The sequence below is a fragment of the Cyprinus carpio genome, chromosome B1, assembly GCF_018340385.1.
Source record: "Cyprinus carpio isolate SPL01 chromosome B1, ASM1834038v1, whole genome shotgun sequence".
Lineage (NCBI taxonomy): Eukaryota > Metazoa > Chordata > Actinopteri > Cypriniformes > Cyprinidae > Cyprinus > Cyprinus carpio.
Window position 1 is genome coordinate 14,723,422 of NC_056597.1, and position 13,981 is coordinate 14,737,402.

The window sequence follows — 13,981 nt, forward strand, 5'->3', positions numbered from 1 at the left end:
ACAGTAATACCCTCTATAAATATGACCCCTAAAGCCTGAGAACATCACATGAATACTTTTTTGTGGTCAAGAGTGAGAGACCTGTGATCCAGTCAACAACAGCACCGAATGGGAAAGGTTGTTGAGGTGTATTAAAAAAATAAACCTCACGGGGAAAGATTAAGAAAGTTGGAGAGAGACAGGAAAATGAGAAAGAACAGAAGGAAAGAGAAAAACAGGTCAAGAGAAATAATGAGTGGGAGGTAGAGAAAATGAATAAGAAATGAAAGGGTGAAGAAGATAACCAAAAAGCTGGATAAGGATGAGTAGACCGTCAGACCGTGTCTGAGTGTGTGTTTGTGTGTGTCTGAGAGATTGAGAGAAACTCTGTGCGAGCTACAGACAAAGAACACCAGAGGCACAATCTAAGAATAAGACCTGACGTGTTGTCTACTGTTGGTAGGCTTCATTGCCTGGCTGACATATTCGGTACCGGACGAGAGGACATTCATATAAGTGTCAGCACACATTCCCTCTCACACATCAAAACCAACGGAGCGGCCCATCTGCAAAGATTTTTCAGTGCCGTGTCCTCTATTGTCAGCTCATAGACTCAGACTTTGCTAAGCGTTTAGCACTTGCTAATGCTGTGGGCATGTGACAGTTTGCCAACATGATCGCTGACTGGAGCTGAACTTCTCAATCAGCTCGTTGCCATTTTTCTTTTGAGAATATATACTGAATGTGTTTACTGCTCAAGAATTTATCTAAATTTGTCTTCAACAAGAATTAATCTATTATGAATGAGAAAATGGTGTTTATTTAACTTCTGGGACTTTATTCTACAGTGTTAGTGCATGTATATTTCACAAATCAATCTTCATTGTGATATGGAGCAGCCCACTCTGCATATACAGTACATCCTATCTATTCCCACACTATTATAGAAAACTATTGATTTTAAACAAAATTATAAATCATTTTTTTCCTAAAAATGCAGTATATGTGATTATTTATGGGATTCTCATTAGCTTAATACATCTTTACAAAATGTATTCCACTTACCTCTTATTAAATCTTTTGCATGTGATGACTTCATGACCCTGGCAATTTAGTAGTGCATATGAACAGATGTTTAGGAAAGTATTATAGTAACTATATTTCATTTTTACTCAGGGAAACTTCAGCCTTGTTGTACCCTAAATACTTAAATTCTTTTTATCCCTTTTATTTATAGAAAGAGTATAGTGATGACAAGAAATGATAGGGAGAAGAAAAACAGGATCTGGAAATGTCACATGAATGTCACATGAACGTGAATGTCATGATATGAATGCTTTGACTCAATGTGTGACTGTGTGCATGTGCACTGCTTGGTCATATCTCTGACATGATTTGATTAAAAGCTGTTGCTTGACTTTTGAATTTGGGCTATTTTTATCAAATACTAAAATAGTACGGTTTAGTGTATTATCAATAGTGGCTTGTTAATAACTTTGCTAGCCTTAGTGCTCATTTGAATGCTGTTAACCTTAAGACAAGAGCAACCTGCGATCACTGGAAAAATATGCATCTACATTTTTGCAAAACTCCAAAAAATTACCTATGCATAGAACTTACTGCAGTTTCCAGCTGAAATTAACAGTGGCAGTACCACACCAGCTTTTATTTACTACACACAGCTTTTATTTGTTTACCACACAGCTTTTATTTGTAAAAAAAAAAAATAATATCAGATAGATACATTATAAATTAAAAAGACCATTTTTCAATATGATAAGCTCTGAATTACAAGTTACATCTGATGACCTGGTGTGCATATGATACGTTTTGAGTAATAAGGTGAATTTTACACTTTGAGTAGCACTGAAATCCCAGTCGCTCCTTTGTGAAGATATCCCATGCTGTCTCAAGGTCTCATTGACTGCCTAATCTGTGGCTGCAATTGTCAGCAGCATATACAGTAATGCTTGCTGTGTAAGTTCAACTTTAAGGGAGGGAATAAAAAGAAGAGAGGAATGAGGAAGGGAAAGCCAGGACAGCTCACTTGATTTGGGTCTCAGCGGCTTGTTGCCCGTAGTAAAAAAGTCAGTCCGGGTTTCTCACACTGAGTCTCGTGGGTACTGACGCTAATATGAAGTGTTTGTGCTAGCGACAGCTTTGGGAGAGAGATGGTAGAGTACAGAGGCTTTGAAGCCCTTCTCTGTTTAAAACCCTTCTTGCTCACCGAGTCCTCATTGCCTGAAAATGCGCATGCTGTTTTTAGAAAGTGCCCTAACTCGTCTGTTAAGCTGTCTGCTCTGGGAGGTGGCTTTGATAGATAAAAATAGATGTGTTCATGTGGGGTCCTCTAAATATTTGATACAGTGTAATTTGTGAGGACCAAGCAATGAGTCAAATAACAGGCAATGAAACAATATGAAGGGACTGTTGCTAAAAATACATACAGTACAGCCTGTGCTCTCTCAAGGCTTACCTGAAGCAACTATTGATTGGAAGAGCATGTTGAAGTCAGAATTGTCCTGGAAGTTCACCAGCAAAGATATGAACCTAGAACCATCCTAGAGTCATCCTCCCCATCCTCAAGAGAAACATCTTGAATGCTTGAGCGGCGTTCAGGTAAACACTGAGATATACAGTAGTCCTGGAACCAACAGAACTCACCCAAATGTTGTTTCAACCAATCAAACACAGTTCATTTCACATATAAAGTGTCCCATAAAACTTGTGCTTCCTAAGCAGCTCTGATGCATTGAACAATGGACTCCACAGGACCTCTGAATGTGTCCTATGGTATCTGGCATCAAGATTTTAGCTTCTGCAAGTTCTGAGGTGGGACCTCTGGGATTTGTTGGTCCAGCACATCCAGTAGATTCTCAGTTGGATTGAGGTCTGGGGAATTTGGAGGCCAAGGCAAGACCTTGAACTCTTTGTCATGGACCAGGCAACCCTCTTGCATTGCCCCATGATTCAATTTTGGTGCTTACGAGCCATAGTAAGTATTTTTTGGCAGTGCACACAGAAAAATGATGGGTTAAAAATAACCCAACTTGGGTTGTTTTATAACCCAACCGCTGGATCACTATTGCACCAGACCAACAGTAGTTAATTTAACCCAGGAAGATGGGTTGGTCATTTTTAACCCAACAGATGAGTTAAATATTATACCCAAATGCTGGGTCAAATTAAATACAATTATGGGTTGATTTAACTACATATTTGTTAAATATTATACCCAAATGCTGGGTCAAATTAAATACAATTATGGGTCGATTTAACTACATATTTGTTAAATATTATACCCAAATGCTGGGTCAAATTAAATACAATTATGGGTCGATTTAACTACATATTTGTTAAATATTATACCCAAATGCTGGGTCAAATTAAATACAATTATGGGTCGATTTAACTACATATTTGTTAAATATTATACCCAAATGCTGGGTCAAATTAATTACAATTATGGGTTGATTTAACTACATATTAAGATGGGTAAAATTAACCCATATGCCAGATTAAGTCTAACACATTACAGTAAAATTTAACAAAATAAATTGCAATAGACTACCCATATAAAACTGTGAAACTACAAACCTAGAACAGAATACATGCTAGATTTATGCATATATTATGCAATAAACAAACAATACAAAAACAATGGAATCTTTGAAAAAATTTATTACATTAATATCGACAATATAGTGGAACTGCAGTTGGTGCAGTTCACTCAGTTTGGAAAACATTCAGAGCAAAACAACAATTTCGATTGAACTGGCTGAACATTCCACAGGCCAAAAGTCAGCAGCTCTATAGTTAATAAATTCAAATTCCTAAATGCTGCTTTTAAGAGCCATTATCTCTACTTGCAAGCAAGTATTCTAGTTTTAATAAACTTAATTTTAGACTCCCTTCCTTGGATTTCATATATCACATTCTGTATGAATTCCCACACGTTCACACTGCTTTGGGTATTCGATGTCAAAGACAAAGAATGCCTTGAAGCAGACATCAATGGCCTGAAGCAGTGTTTCTAGTTCCAGGGCCTGTCCAGCTATTATGACGAAGGCCTGAAATGCACTCTGATCATTTCCCAGCGTCAGGATGTGGGGGTACGGCTTGCATGCCTTGGCCTCATGGAGGTACTCCACCATGTTTATTCCAGGCTAAAAAAAGAAAATACAAGAGAGTGAGAGTGCGAGTGAGTAAGGACCAAATGTCTACCGACTATTATAGTAGAATTAAAATATAGTCATTGTGAGGACCATTTTCCTGGTCCTCACTAGAGAAATTATTGTTTTATGATAAAGTCTAGTTAGCTTTACAATTTGGAACAGATTCAGTGCATTTCTACTTCAAAAAGTTGAACTGTAATAGTCTACATTTCATTGCACATAACGAAATATTCCAAACCTTTTTTGACTAAGTCTTAGAGCATATAGCTTACATTACAGAAAACAATTAAAAAAAGGATTCAGACCTCAATTGACCTAAAAAGCCATAAATTGATTGATGATCTAACATTACAATAAACAGGCTCAGAAAATGCGTGCGGCCCACCTATCTCACTATCCTATCTGACCGACAGGCAGCAGGGTTAGGTGGTCAGATAGGTGGGCCGCAAATGCTTTGTAGATTTAGAAGACTTCTTTACAGTCAACCTTATCGAGTCAGGTCCAAATGGGTTAAAATACAAAAGTGTCAACCTTCTGATAAATATGTTAATTTCTGCACTCAATACTTTGTTGGTGCATGTTTTAGAACAAATGACTGCATCAGTGTGGTGTGGTACAGAGGTAATCAGCCTGTGGCACTGCTGAGGTGTTCTAGGATGCTTTAATAGTAACCAACGAGTCGTAAGCTTGTAGAACAGCTAATACTGTCAGGCTATATTTGATGCCTGTCCCCAAAAGTATAGTAAAACAAACCTGGATATGCATGTGTGCCTGCTGACTTCAGATATGTTGATAAAATGAATAAAGTTTCCCCTTTAGATGTGCTTGAGGACTTACAGGCTTATGGTCGATGAAGGCCAAGCTGCATTCCTGAATGGTGTGGCGAACTACTTTCACACCGCAGCCACGGCCAACTTTGTAAGTTGTAGGTGGAAGCAAGGCTGGCAACTGCCTCAGGGCGAGTTCCCCAACACCATCTGTAGGAAGACACAGGTGTCAATACGATGTGAAATAGCATACTTGTGATTTCACAATCCCTGCAATTTCATCGCATAAAATTGCATAAATATCCTGCATATTCCATCGCATTTCCTGCATTTACAAGATCTGCTGACAAGAATATATTACCTGGTGTTAATCCATCCAAGGGCAATGTCAGCTTCCCCTCCTGTCTTGCCAGGTACAGGGTCTTCTCAACACAAATGGGTAGCCAAGTTTCAAACAACTTTGATGCAGCATCCCCATGTAGGACAAGAAAGTCCTGTGCAATCTATACAATGGAAAACACATTTTTTAAAACCAATTTAATGTGGCACACTAATAAAACGTTTTAAACAATGTTTCCTCATATGTAAGATCATATTTCCCTATACCTACCATGCCTTTGGTCATTGAGCGAGGGAACTCTTCGAGGATCTGATCGATGGTCCAATTGTTGTCCCTAATCCTCTTGGCCCTGTAGACTGCTGTGTTCTGCATGTAGGTCTCTATCTGGCTGAGGGGCTGAGAATTGTTTCTCAACCATTATTTAAACTGTTCGTCTGATATGGTACATTCTGTAAAAAAGAACAACAAAGTTGTCAGTCACTGAAATATGGATGTTTTGCTTCATCAAATAATTTTTCTGTTTAATAATTACCTGGTATGAGAGCCCTGGCAAGAGCGCCATCATTTGGCATTTGTGGTGTCGTCGTCTGTGCCATGCTCCGCGACTTGCTGGTTGATCTCAGCCGCTTCCTGACATTCTGCAGCCTTTCCTCCAGGAATCCAGTAGCTGGCCGTTGGCTCCGTCCTGGGGTGTACCATATTTCCTGCCAAGAAATCGAAATCTTTAATGAATAGAGAAGAGGCACATTTGACTGACAGCATGGGCTTTGGTTAGAACAGGGTTTGTCTGTACGTCTGTCTGTCCTCAGAATAGTAGATCAATTATTGTTCCTGATGCTTAGTGCATAACAGCAGGCATCAAACAACACAGAAGTGTTTCAAGGAGGAGTGAGCTGTATTGTGTCTGTTAACTGACTGTTTTAGCTTTTAAGCTCAATTTATGCTTCTCCACGCTCCGTTGCCAAAAACACCAGACCTACAGGCTCACAGTACATAGAGGTTGTGATTTCCAGCTAAATTTTGCCAAATTTAAGGCCTCAAATTCCCAATTATTTATTTAAAACTTTTTAAAGGACCTGCGGGAAAATAATTTTCACATGTACGAACCCTAGTGTGTATTCTTTGGTGAGGATTCACCAGAAACAGGAGATCTTCACTGGAAATCTAGCAAAAACAGAAGGGGGCCTGGTATAGAGCCCTCGGCTGACTCCAGTTAACCAAGTTCAGTTTAAATTGAAAATCAAATTGGAACCTTAATCAAACTGAATCAGTTTAAGGATCATGACAACCCAAATAAATATCTCAATGACATTAAAAAAAAAAAAAAACACTCACGCTGCCACTGCTTGAGGAGTCTTTCAAACCAAACCTGATGCCTTTTTGATATCTGAAACAAACACAAAAAGAGCTTAAGCAAAAATACAATTGCTATTGTATTAACTATTCATATGTCACCATGCAAAAGCAATGCTATAGCAGCAGAAATGTAAAACAATGTGAAGATACCATCCATTTTATTTAGCATCACAAACTATAGAGGAAACAATCCTCCCTCTCTCTATACAGTTCATATGACAAATTGCATATATGTAAGTTGTCTATGCTTTTACTGCACAAGAATATTTGTGGCTGCTCACAGCATAGCCTTCAGTGCACATAAATATATATTTCTTGATGTTACAGACCCCGCGCAGAAGGCCAAGTAACGTTAGACAGATAAGACAGTTCTGCAAAATAAGTGCATCCGATCTTTATATGTAACGTTATACATAACTCAAACCAAACACAAATTTGAAGTAAACTCATAATGAACACTATAACCTTGTAAATGAAGTCAATTTGAATCGAATTAAACGCATTTCACAATCACCTCGTGTTACAGCGTTCACAAAATGGCGGGCAGTCTGCATATCAACATATTCACAACCCCGAACGTCATTCCCCGAAATATCTGCGGTATGAACATATACATTTGCATTAAAGATCTCGTGTGCATATTAGCAAGTTGTTGTAACAATAGTACCTGCAAAACAACAAGGAAAATTTGATGAGGAAACGTCCGTGTCACGTCGCACCAGTTGCTCAGATGTAAAGGCGCGGGCGCGCACACAGCTCCTATATCAGAGTCCTCCTTTCAGTTTTCAAAATAAGAGTCCTGGTTTCTCACCACAACAGACTATTCTAGACTAACCCTGTACTGATTTACTTTCAAGTCCCATATCTCTCACAATTCACATGAATAAAAATAAACTTTTGCTTAAAGTATAACACCTTTACACAAAATGTGCACATACTTTGTGGTGTCACATCAACCCTTCACTCAAGTGGCCAGGCCGCCATTTTAAATAAGAATTTCAATTTGGTCACTACATAACAAGACGTATCAGATTATCTCACTGTTTTTACATATTTTAATCAGTCAAACACTGTGCTATGCCTTCACATGTCACATTAAAAGCTTCAGGAAAAACAAGCACGTTCGTTTATAGCCAGTTAAAATAATATAGCTAGCAAAGCAACTAACTGACAGCCTGTTGGCTAGTAAACTAGTTAAGCTTGAAACTAGCTGGCAAATTAGCCTGGCGAATTCAATAAACATGACTATATGCCCATGGGCATTATGAACTTGTTAATTTAATTCATTACTATAATTCAGACCAAACGGATAAGCTGTAGGCTATCCGTGCTTCCATGATAATGGCTAACGTTAGCCAAACCAACCAACTAGCCTCGACAATATAAAGATACTACTTTAATTTGTAATGCAACACAGACAAAGTGAATTAGACATGTAGTGTACACATACCTTTTATTATTTATTGGCCTCGCTGCATGAGCAGTCAGGTTCTCTGCTGTGACGAGCGCTCGGTGTGTGGACTCTGGTGATGATGAGGTTCGAAGCACAAACAACCCACGTGCTGGGTTAACCGATATAAGTTGGGTTGATGGATTTTGACTCAACGCATGAGTTGCACAAAATAACCCAAATTCCATAAAAATAACCCATAATGGGTAGAGCATTTCACAAACAAAATGTACTTTTTCATTATTAACTAATATTTCAGACACCTATGGACGGACATTCTGACTGGTTTGCAACTGCAGAAAACTATGATACAATGGTGTGTTCTTACATCTTTCTTTTATGGCCAGCATTAAGTTTTTCAGCAATCTAACATACAGTAGCTCTTCTTTGTAATTGGACCAGGCGGGCTTGCCTTTGCTCCCCTTGTGCATTATCGAGCCTTGGGTGCCCATAACCCTGACACCAGGTCACTGGTTGTCCTTACTTGCACCACTTTTGGTACTAATCACTACATATTAAGAACACCCCACAAGACTAGCCATTTTGGAGATAACCATCACTATTTAACACTATTTAACAATTTAACACGTCAAAGTCAATCAGATATTTTTACTGCCCAGTTTTCCTGCTTCCAACACATGAATTCAAGAATACCAACAAATCCATGACAATCAACTAATCAGTATTTTCCACTTTATATCTGTCAGTGGTTTTACTGTTGTGGATGATCAGTGTGTCTTGTGTACTGTATTTATGTATATTTTTCAAAAAATGTCAAGAAATCTGTAGTTGCCTTGTTTAATTTATTGGCTTAATTGGGTAAGAACATAACTAATAGATATCATTATACTTTCATGGTTGATTTATTACATTAATAATTGTGCAAAAATTAAATAAATAAATAAAAAAATGTTGATAAAAAAATTGGCATTTTTAATTATACAAATTATAACTTTTCATTCTGTTCTGTTCCTGTTATCCTGTGTTTCTGATTATTATTTCTGTCTTTAACTAATCATAACACATTATTTTCCTCCTCATCATTTTGACAAAACAAAGGGACAGTATTTGTATCATGTTTTTTCACCTCTGATTCACACAATGTCCGAACTGTTAGAACTCTGGTAAACGGGCATTCACAGCAGTAGACACCTGAAAGACTAAAGACTTATAAGTGCATTACCGCCACCCATCTCTCAAATGGACCATCGACACTCTATCTACAATCTCAATTAGGAGTGTCAATGGTCCATTTGAGAGATCAGAGGTAAAAAAACGATATAAATACTGTTCAGTTTTTTGCACAGACCGATCGTTTTGTGTCTTTACACGGATATGGATATATATATATATATATATATATATATATATATATATATATATATATATATATATACACACACACACACACACACACACACACACACACACACACACACACACACACACACACACACACACACACACACACACAAAATCAGTCCTGGAGCAATCCAGAAAAGTAATGGTTGAAAAGTTGAAAGTCACATGTCTCATGAGTTTGTCTCAAACTTTTCTCCATTGAGCGGCCATTCATCTTTAAACCCTGTACAGCACACACACAAAAAAGTGTGTAGCTTTTAACTTTAATATGTTATATTTAATTTGACCCTTGATGTAACTAAATGATGAACATTTTAGGTTACCCGAGAATTATTTTTTTTTTTTTACAGTGTAATACACTGCCTTTCAAAAGTTTAGGATCAGTAAAGTTTTTTAGAGAAGTTTCTTATGCTCATCAAGGCTATAGCCTATCCATTTGATAAAAAATACTGAATATTATTAAAAAAAAATAATAATTGTGAAATATTGCAATTTAAAATAAACATGTTCTATTTTAATATACTTTAAAATATAATTAATTTTCAGCATCATTACTCCAGTCTTCAGTGTCCCATGATCCTTCAGAAATCATTCAGATTTTTGACTAAAAGTTAGAAAGAACAGTGTTTATTCAAAATAGATATTTTGTGTTACAATATACACTATTCAAAAGTTTGGGGCCAGAAATTTTTTCTATTTTTTTTTTTAAAGAAACTTAAAAAAAAAAATCAAAGAAAGTTTAAGAAACTTTATTTAGCAAGGATGTGTTAAATTGACAAAATTGATAGTAAAGACTTATATCTTAGAAAAGATTTATATTTTGAATAAATGCTGTTCTTTTTAACCTTTTATTAATCAAAGAATCAAAGAAAAAAGTAAAAAGTTCAAAAAAATATTAAGCAGCACAACTGTTTCAACACTGATAATAAATCAGCATATTAGAATGATTTCTGAAGGATCATGTTTCACAGAAGACAGGAGTAATGATGCTGAAAAATACAGGAGTAAAACATAATTAAAATAAAATTTAAAGTATAGGTATTGAAATAGGAAACCAATATTAGAAATTGCAATAATATTTTTTTTTATTTAGCAGACACTTTACAGTGGATTCAGGCTAACATAACTTAACTAACCTGTGAACCAAACAAACCAAACCCACAACCTTTTGCGCTGCTAATGCAGTGCTCTACCACTGAGCCACAGGAACACATTTTTCTGTATTTTGAAATAAATACATCCTAGATGAGCAAAAGACTCCATTAAAAACAAGGTGAATTATTTATTAGGTATATAATATAGACATAACATATATATAATATAATATGTATAATATAAAAACAAACTATTTAAACTGATAGAATAGAAAATAATATGATAGAATACAATAGAATATAAAATAAACTGAAGCAAAACTAAAGCTGAGATCTGTAAGTAATGTGAACATGTGAATTCTTCTATAGCTGTCTAAACATCACTATGAAGTAGTTTGCACAATACACCTGTGTGTGACTGTAGCTAAATGTCTCGGAATTTTGATACCGTTCGGTGCCCATCCTCCACCATTTCCAGCACTTAATCAAGCCACTCTTCTTTAATACATGATGACACGTCATTGCATTTGTGTTGGCTCTCGTGTTGAGTGCACCGCAACCATTGAAATATTCGGTTTCTACAGCGACTCATTTGGCGCACATCATTCTCTTTCTATGAAACCTGTAAACAGGATTCACCCGTTCTAACTCTGTAGCGACATTAACTCTGTAGCGGTTTGCCTGAGCATTGTGATTCATTGCGATTTACTAGAATTCAGTCAAATGGCTTTCCCAACTCATTTTTTTTGTGTGTGTGTGTGCGCAGCACATTATTTCTTCTGTGCGGCCGTAGTGGAAGAAGTGTGCGTCCGCATGTGCACGCAGCTTAGAAGGAACATTGATAGATGCTCATACAGTCAATAATCACATGTTGATATATGAAACGTTGAAGAAGAAAAAAAAAGAAAGATTTATTTGTCCAAAAAGCCGATCACTAAGTTACGACCCCATCAGATGACAAGTGCATCACGAGCCTTCACGACAGAGCTCCAGAGTTTAAATAAACAATATTCTGCGTATCTTTGACCTTTTTTTAGTGGATGGACTCATTCTGTTTGTGACACTGTATGTTACAAAACCATGCTGTTTTTTTACTACCAAGACACAGTTTTTTGAGCATAAGTTATTCCATAATGGATACAAACAATACTGTCCCCGAAGAACTGAGACGTAAACAAAGGAATTACCATGCATATTACAAAGCTATTGCTTCATTGGACTAAAAGTGCTCTTCAGGATGTCATTCAGTGGACCCTTACCTTTCTAACTAAACCAGGATTTACAGCTGTGGATGTGTTTATGACTCGTTATTACGACTGTCAGATTTGGAGTTAATATAGGTGTGTGGTATTTTGACCAATCCCCTGCTGGGCCCATTACTTTAGGGAACAGAGACTGTAAAGCAAATGTGAATGTTGACTTTGGTGATCTCATCATTAAAGGACTGCAAGTGGAAGAAAGCCGAAAAGTCAAAAAGTAGGCGAAAGTTGAGAAGCGTCGCCGAGCAACGAAGAAACCTGGAATACCAGCAGGACATGAATTTCAAGCTGAAAGCTGTGATAAAGTTGATGCGCAAGCAGGAGACTTTGAATAAGAAAATGATGACGTTAAGAGAGATGGCTGAGTATAATAATATCCATCTCGAGCTGTAAGCACTGACAAATGGTTTAGAGTCTTTAAAGCTTAAACCTCCAATTTTAAAGATGTAAGAGTTTTTTTGGGGAAACATGATCATGTTTCGTTTTTCTTTTTCTTTTTGTTTTTAATCTTTAAAGGTATTAATCTCTGTGGTTTAAGAGTTGATATATGCTTTGTTTGTCTAAAGAGTGTAAAAGGATGCGGTTGCATTTTCCAGCGTGCTTGGGAGATGAAACCACAACCGAGCTGTGTTGATTTGCAATGCATGAAGGTGTGATTTCTGTGGTTGAACCAAGCATACTTGTACCTATGCATAAAAAGTGTTATAGATATTTTTGTGTTAGCATTTATGTGTCTTGCTGACCATCCCTGTTATTCTTCCATTTGAACTTTTGACACTCTGTATTAGATATGATGAAGGTCATGTACTCTGTTTGTGTATGAATACACGTGTTTACCAAATAAGGGAGAATGTAGGGGAGAAATGCAAATGATATGCAAGGCTATAAAAGGTAGAGAAGATCTGAGTGCGGGGCCACACTTCGATGGTGAAGACTTATTCGCTGTTATTTTTTATTTTTGATTACCTATGAGTTATTGTCTATTAATAAAGCAAAGCCATGACAAATGGTGATGCGAATGTGCATTAAATATTTAGTGGATTTCCCTCGGGGTATGAAACACAACAATCTTAAGAACATATTATTTATGACTGTTAATGAGAGTAAGGAATGTGCATTAAATATTTAGTGGATTTCCCTCGGGGTATGAAACACAACAATCTGGTATGTACTGTGTTTTGATTATGCATATTTTGATGTGTACTGCTTACACAAATTTAGCAAATACTTTCCTTATTTCAATTGAAAAACAGTGATCTGTCATCGATGCTTGAGGCTTAGACCTTTATAATGATATATAGTTTGTTAAGATTTATTTTGTCCCATTTCATTTAATCTGTTCATAAACATTGACACTTGCAAACAAAGAGCGTTCAGTGCGCTGGCGTCCAGGTGCAGGTTAACAGGTTAAAAGCAGTTCGTCATTGAATTCAGTGATGTCATCGTCCAGCTCAGTTCAGTTTAAGTAGTATCTGTGCAATCAAGTTGACAATATCACTGGAAACTAAGTGTCCCCAACTAAGCAAGAGGCGACAGCGACAAGGAACCAAAACTCCCAACGGTGACAGAATGGAGAAAAAAACCTTGGGAGAAACCAGGCTCAGGCAGGGGGCCAGTTTTCCTCTGGCCAGACGAACCAGCTGGTTGATCCATGCTGCAGCAAAGTTAGAATGTGCAGAGGGCTCATCTGGTTCCATGGTCTTGCCCCGATGGCCATCTAGGAGACTAGGTCTTCACTGGGGATCTGTCTCTGGGGGCTCATCTAGTTGTCCTGGTCTCCGCTGAAATTCAGGGCTGTAGATGTCGTCTTTAGGTGCTGATCCACCATCTGGGCTGGATACGGACTGGATCTGGTGGCTACAGTGACTTTGCAATAAAAAAGAAACATACTAATATTAGCGTAGATGCCATTTTTCTTACGATGTAACAAGAACATTGTGTGTTATTGGAAGTATTCCCAGTTCCGGTTGACCTAATTAATGCAGCCTAACAATCCTTTAACGAATTTGAGTAATAAAAATGTGTAAGTGTGTTATGTGCAAGACAGGTTAAAGAGATGGGTCTTTAATATAGATTTAAACTGACAGAGTGTGTCTGCCTCCCTAACAGTATTAGGTAGATTATTCCAGAGTTTTGGCGCTAAATAGGAAAAGGATCTGCCGCCTGAAGTTGATTTTGTTATTCTAGGTATCATCAAAC

The 13,981-nt window shown here is 37.2% G+C and overlaps 1 protein-coding gene across 5 annotated transcripts; it reads right to left on the minus strand.

The window, feature by feature from the left end:
• Nucleotides 1-3,642: 3,642 nt before the first annotated feature.
• LOC109109128 lies at nucleotides 3,643-8,279 on the minus strand. 5 transcript variants are annotated; one of them, XM_042716679.1, is made up of 8 exons: nucleotides 8,068-8,279; nucleotides 7,285-7,376; nucleotides 6,597-6,648; nucleotides 5,794-5,965; nucleotides 5,532-5,710; nucleotides 5,283-5,424; nucleotides 4,992-5,131; nucleotides 3,643-4,145 (listed from the first exon to the last, which is right to left on the minus strand). In XM_042716679.1, exons 5-8 carry the CDS (start codon nucleotides 5,631-5,633, stop codon nucleotides 3,903-3,905), a joined length of 627 nt encoding a protein of 208 aa, XP_042572613.1. In that variant the 5' UTR covers nucleotides 5,634-5,710; nucleotides 5,794-5,965; nucleotides 6,597-6,648; nucleotides 7,285-7,376; nucleotides 8,068-8,279; the 3' UTR covers nucleotides 3,643-3,902. The 5 variants fall into 5 exon arrangements, with proteins under 5 accessions (XP_042572613.1, XP_042572611.1, XP_042572612.1 ...); XM_042716677.1 differs by lacking the exon at nucleotides 7,285-7,376; XM_042716678.1 differs by having other exon boundaries at nucleotides 7,285-8,279.
• Nucleotides 8,280-13,981: the final 5,702 nt, after the last annotated feature.

Coding starts and splice junctions, on each gene's coding strand:
- LOC109109128 (XM_042716677.1), bottom strand. CDS start 5,633: ATGCAGAACACAGCAGTCTACAGGGCCAAGAGGATTAGGGACAACAAT. Junction 5,132..5,282: donor CTTGGATGGATTAACACCAG/GTAATATATTCT, acceptor GTCTTCCTACAG/ATGGTGTTGGGGAACTCGCC. Junction 4,146..4,991: donor CCTTCATCGACCATAAGCCT/GTAAGTCCTCAA, acceptor TTCTTTTTTTAG/CCTGGAATAAACATGGTGGA.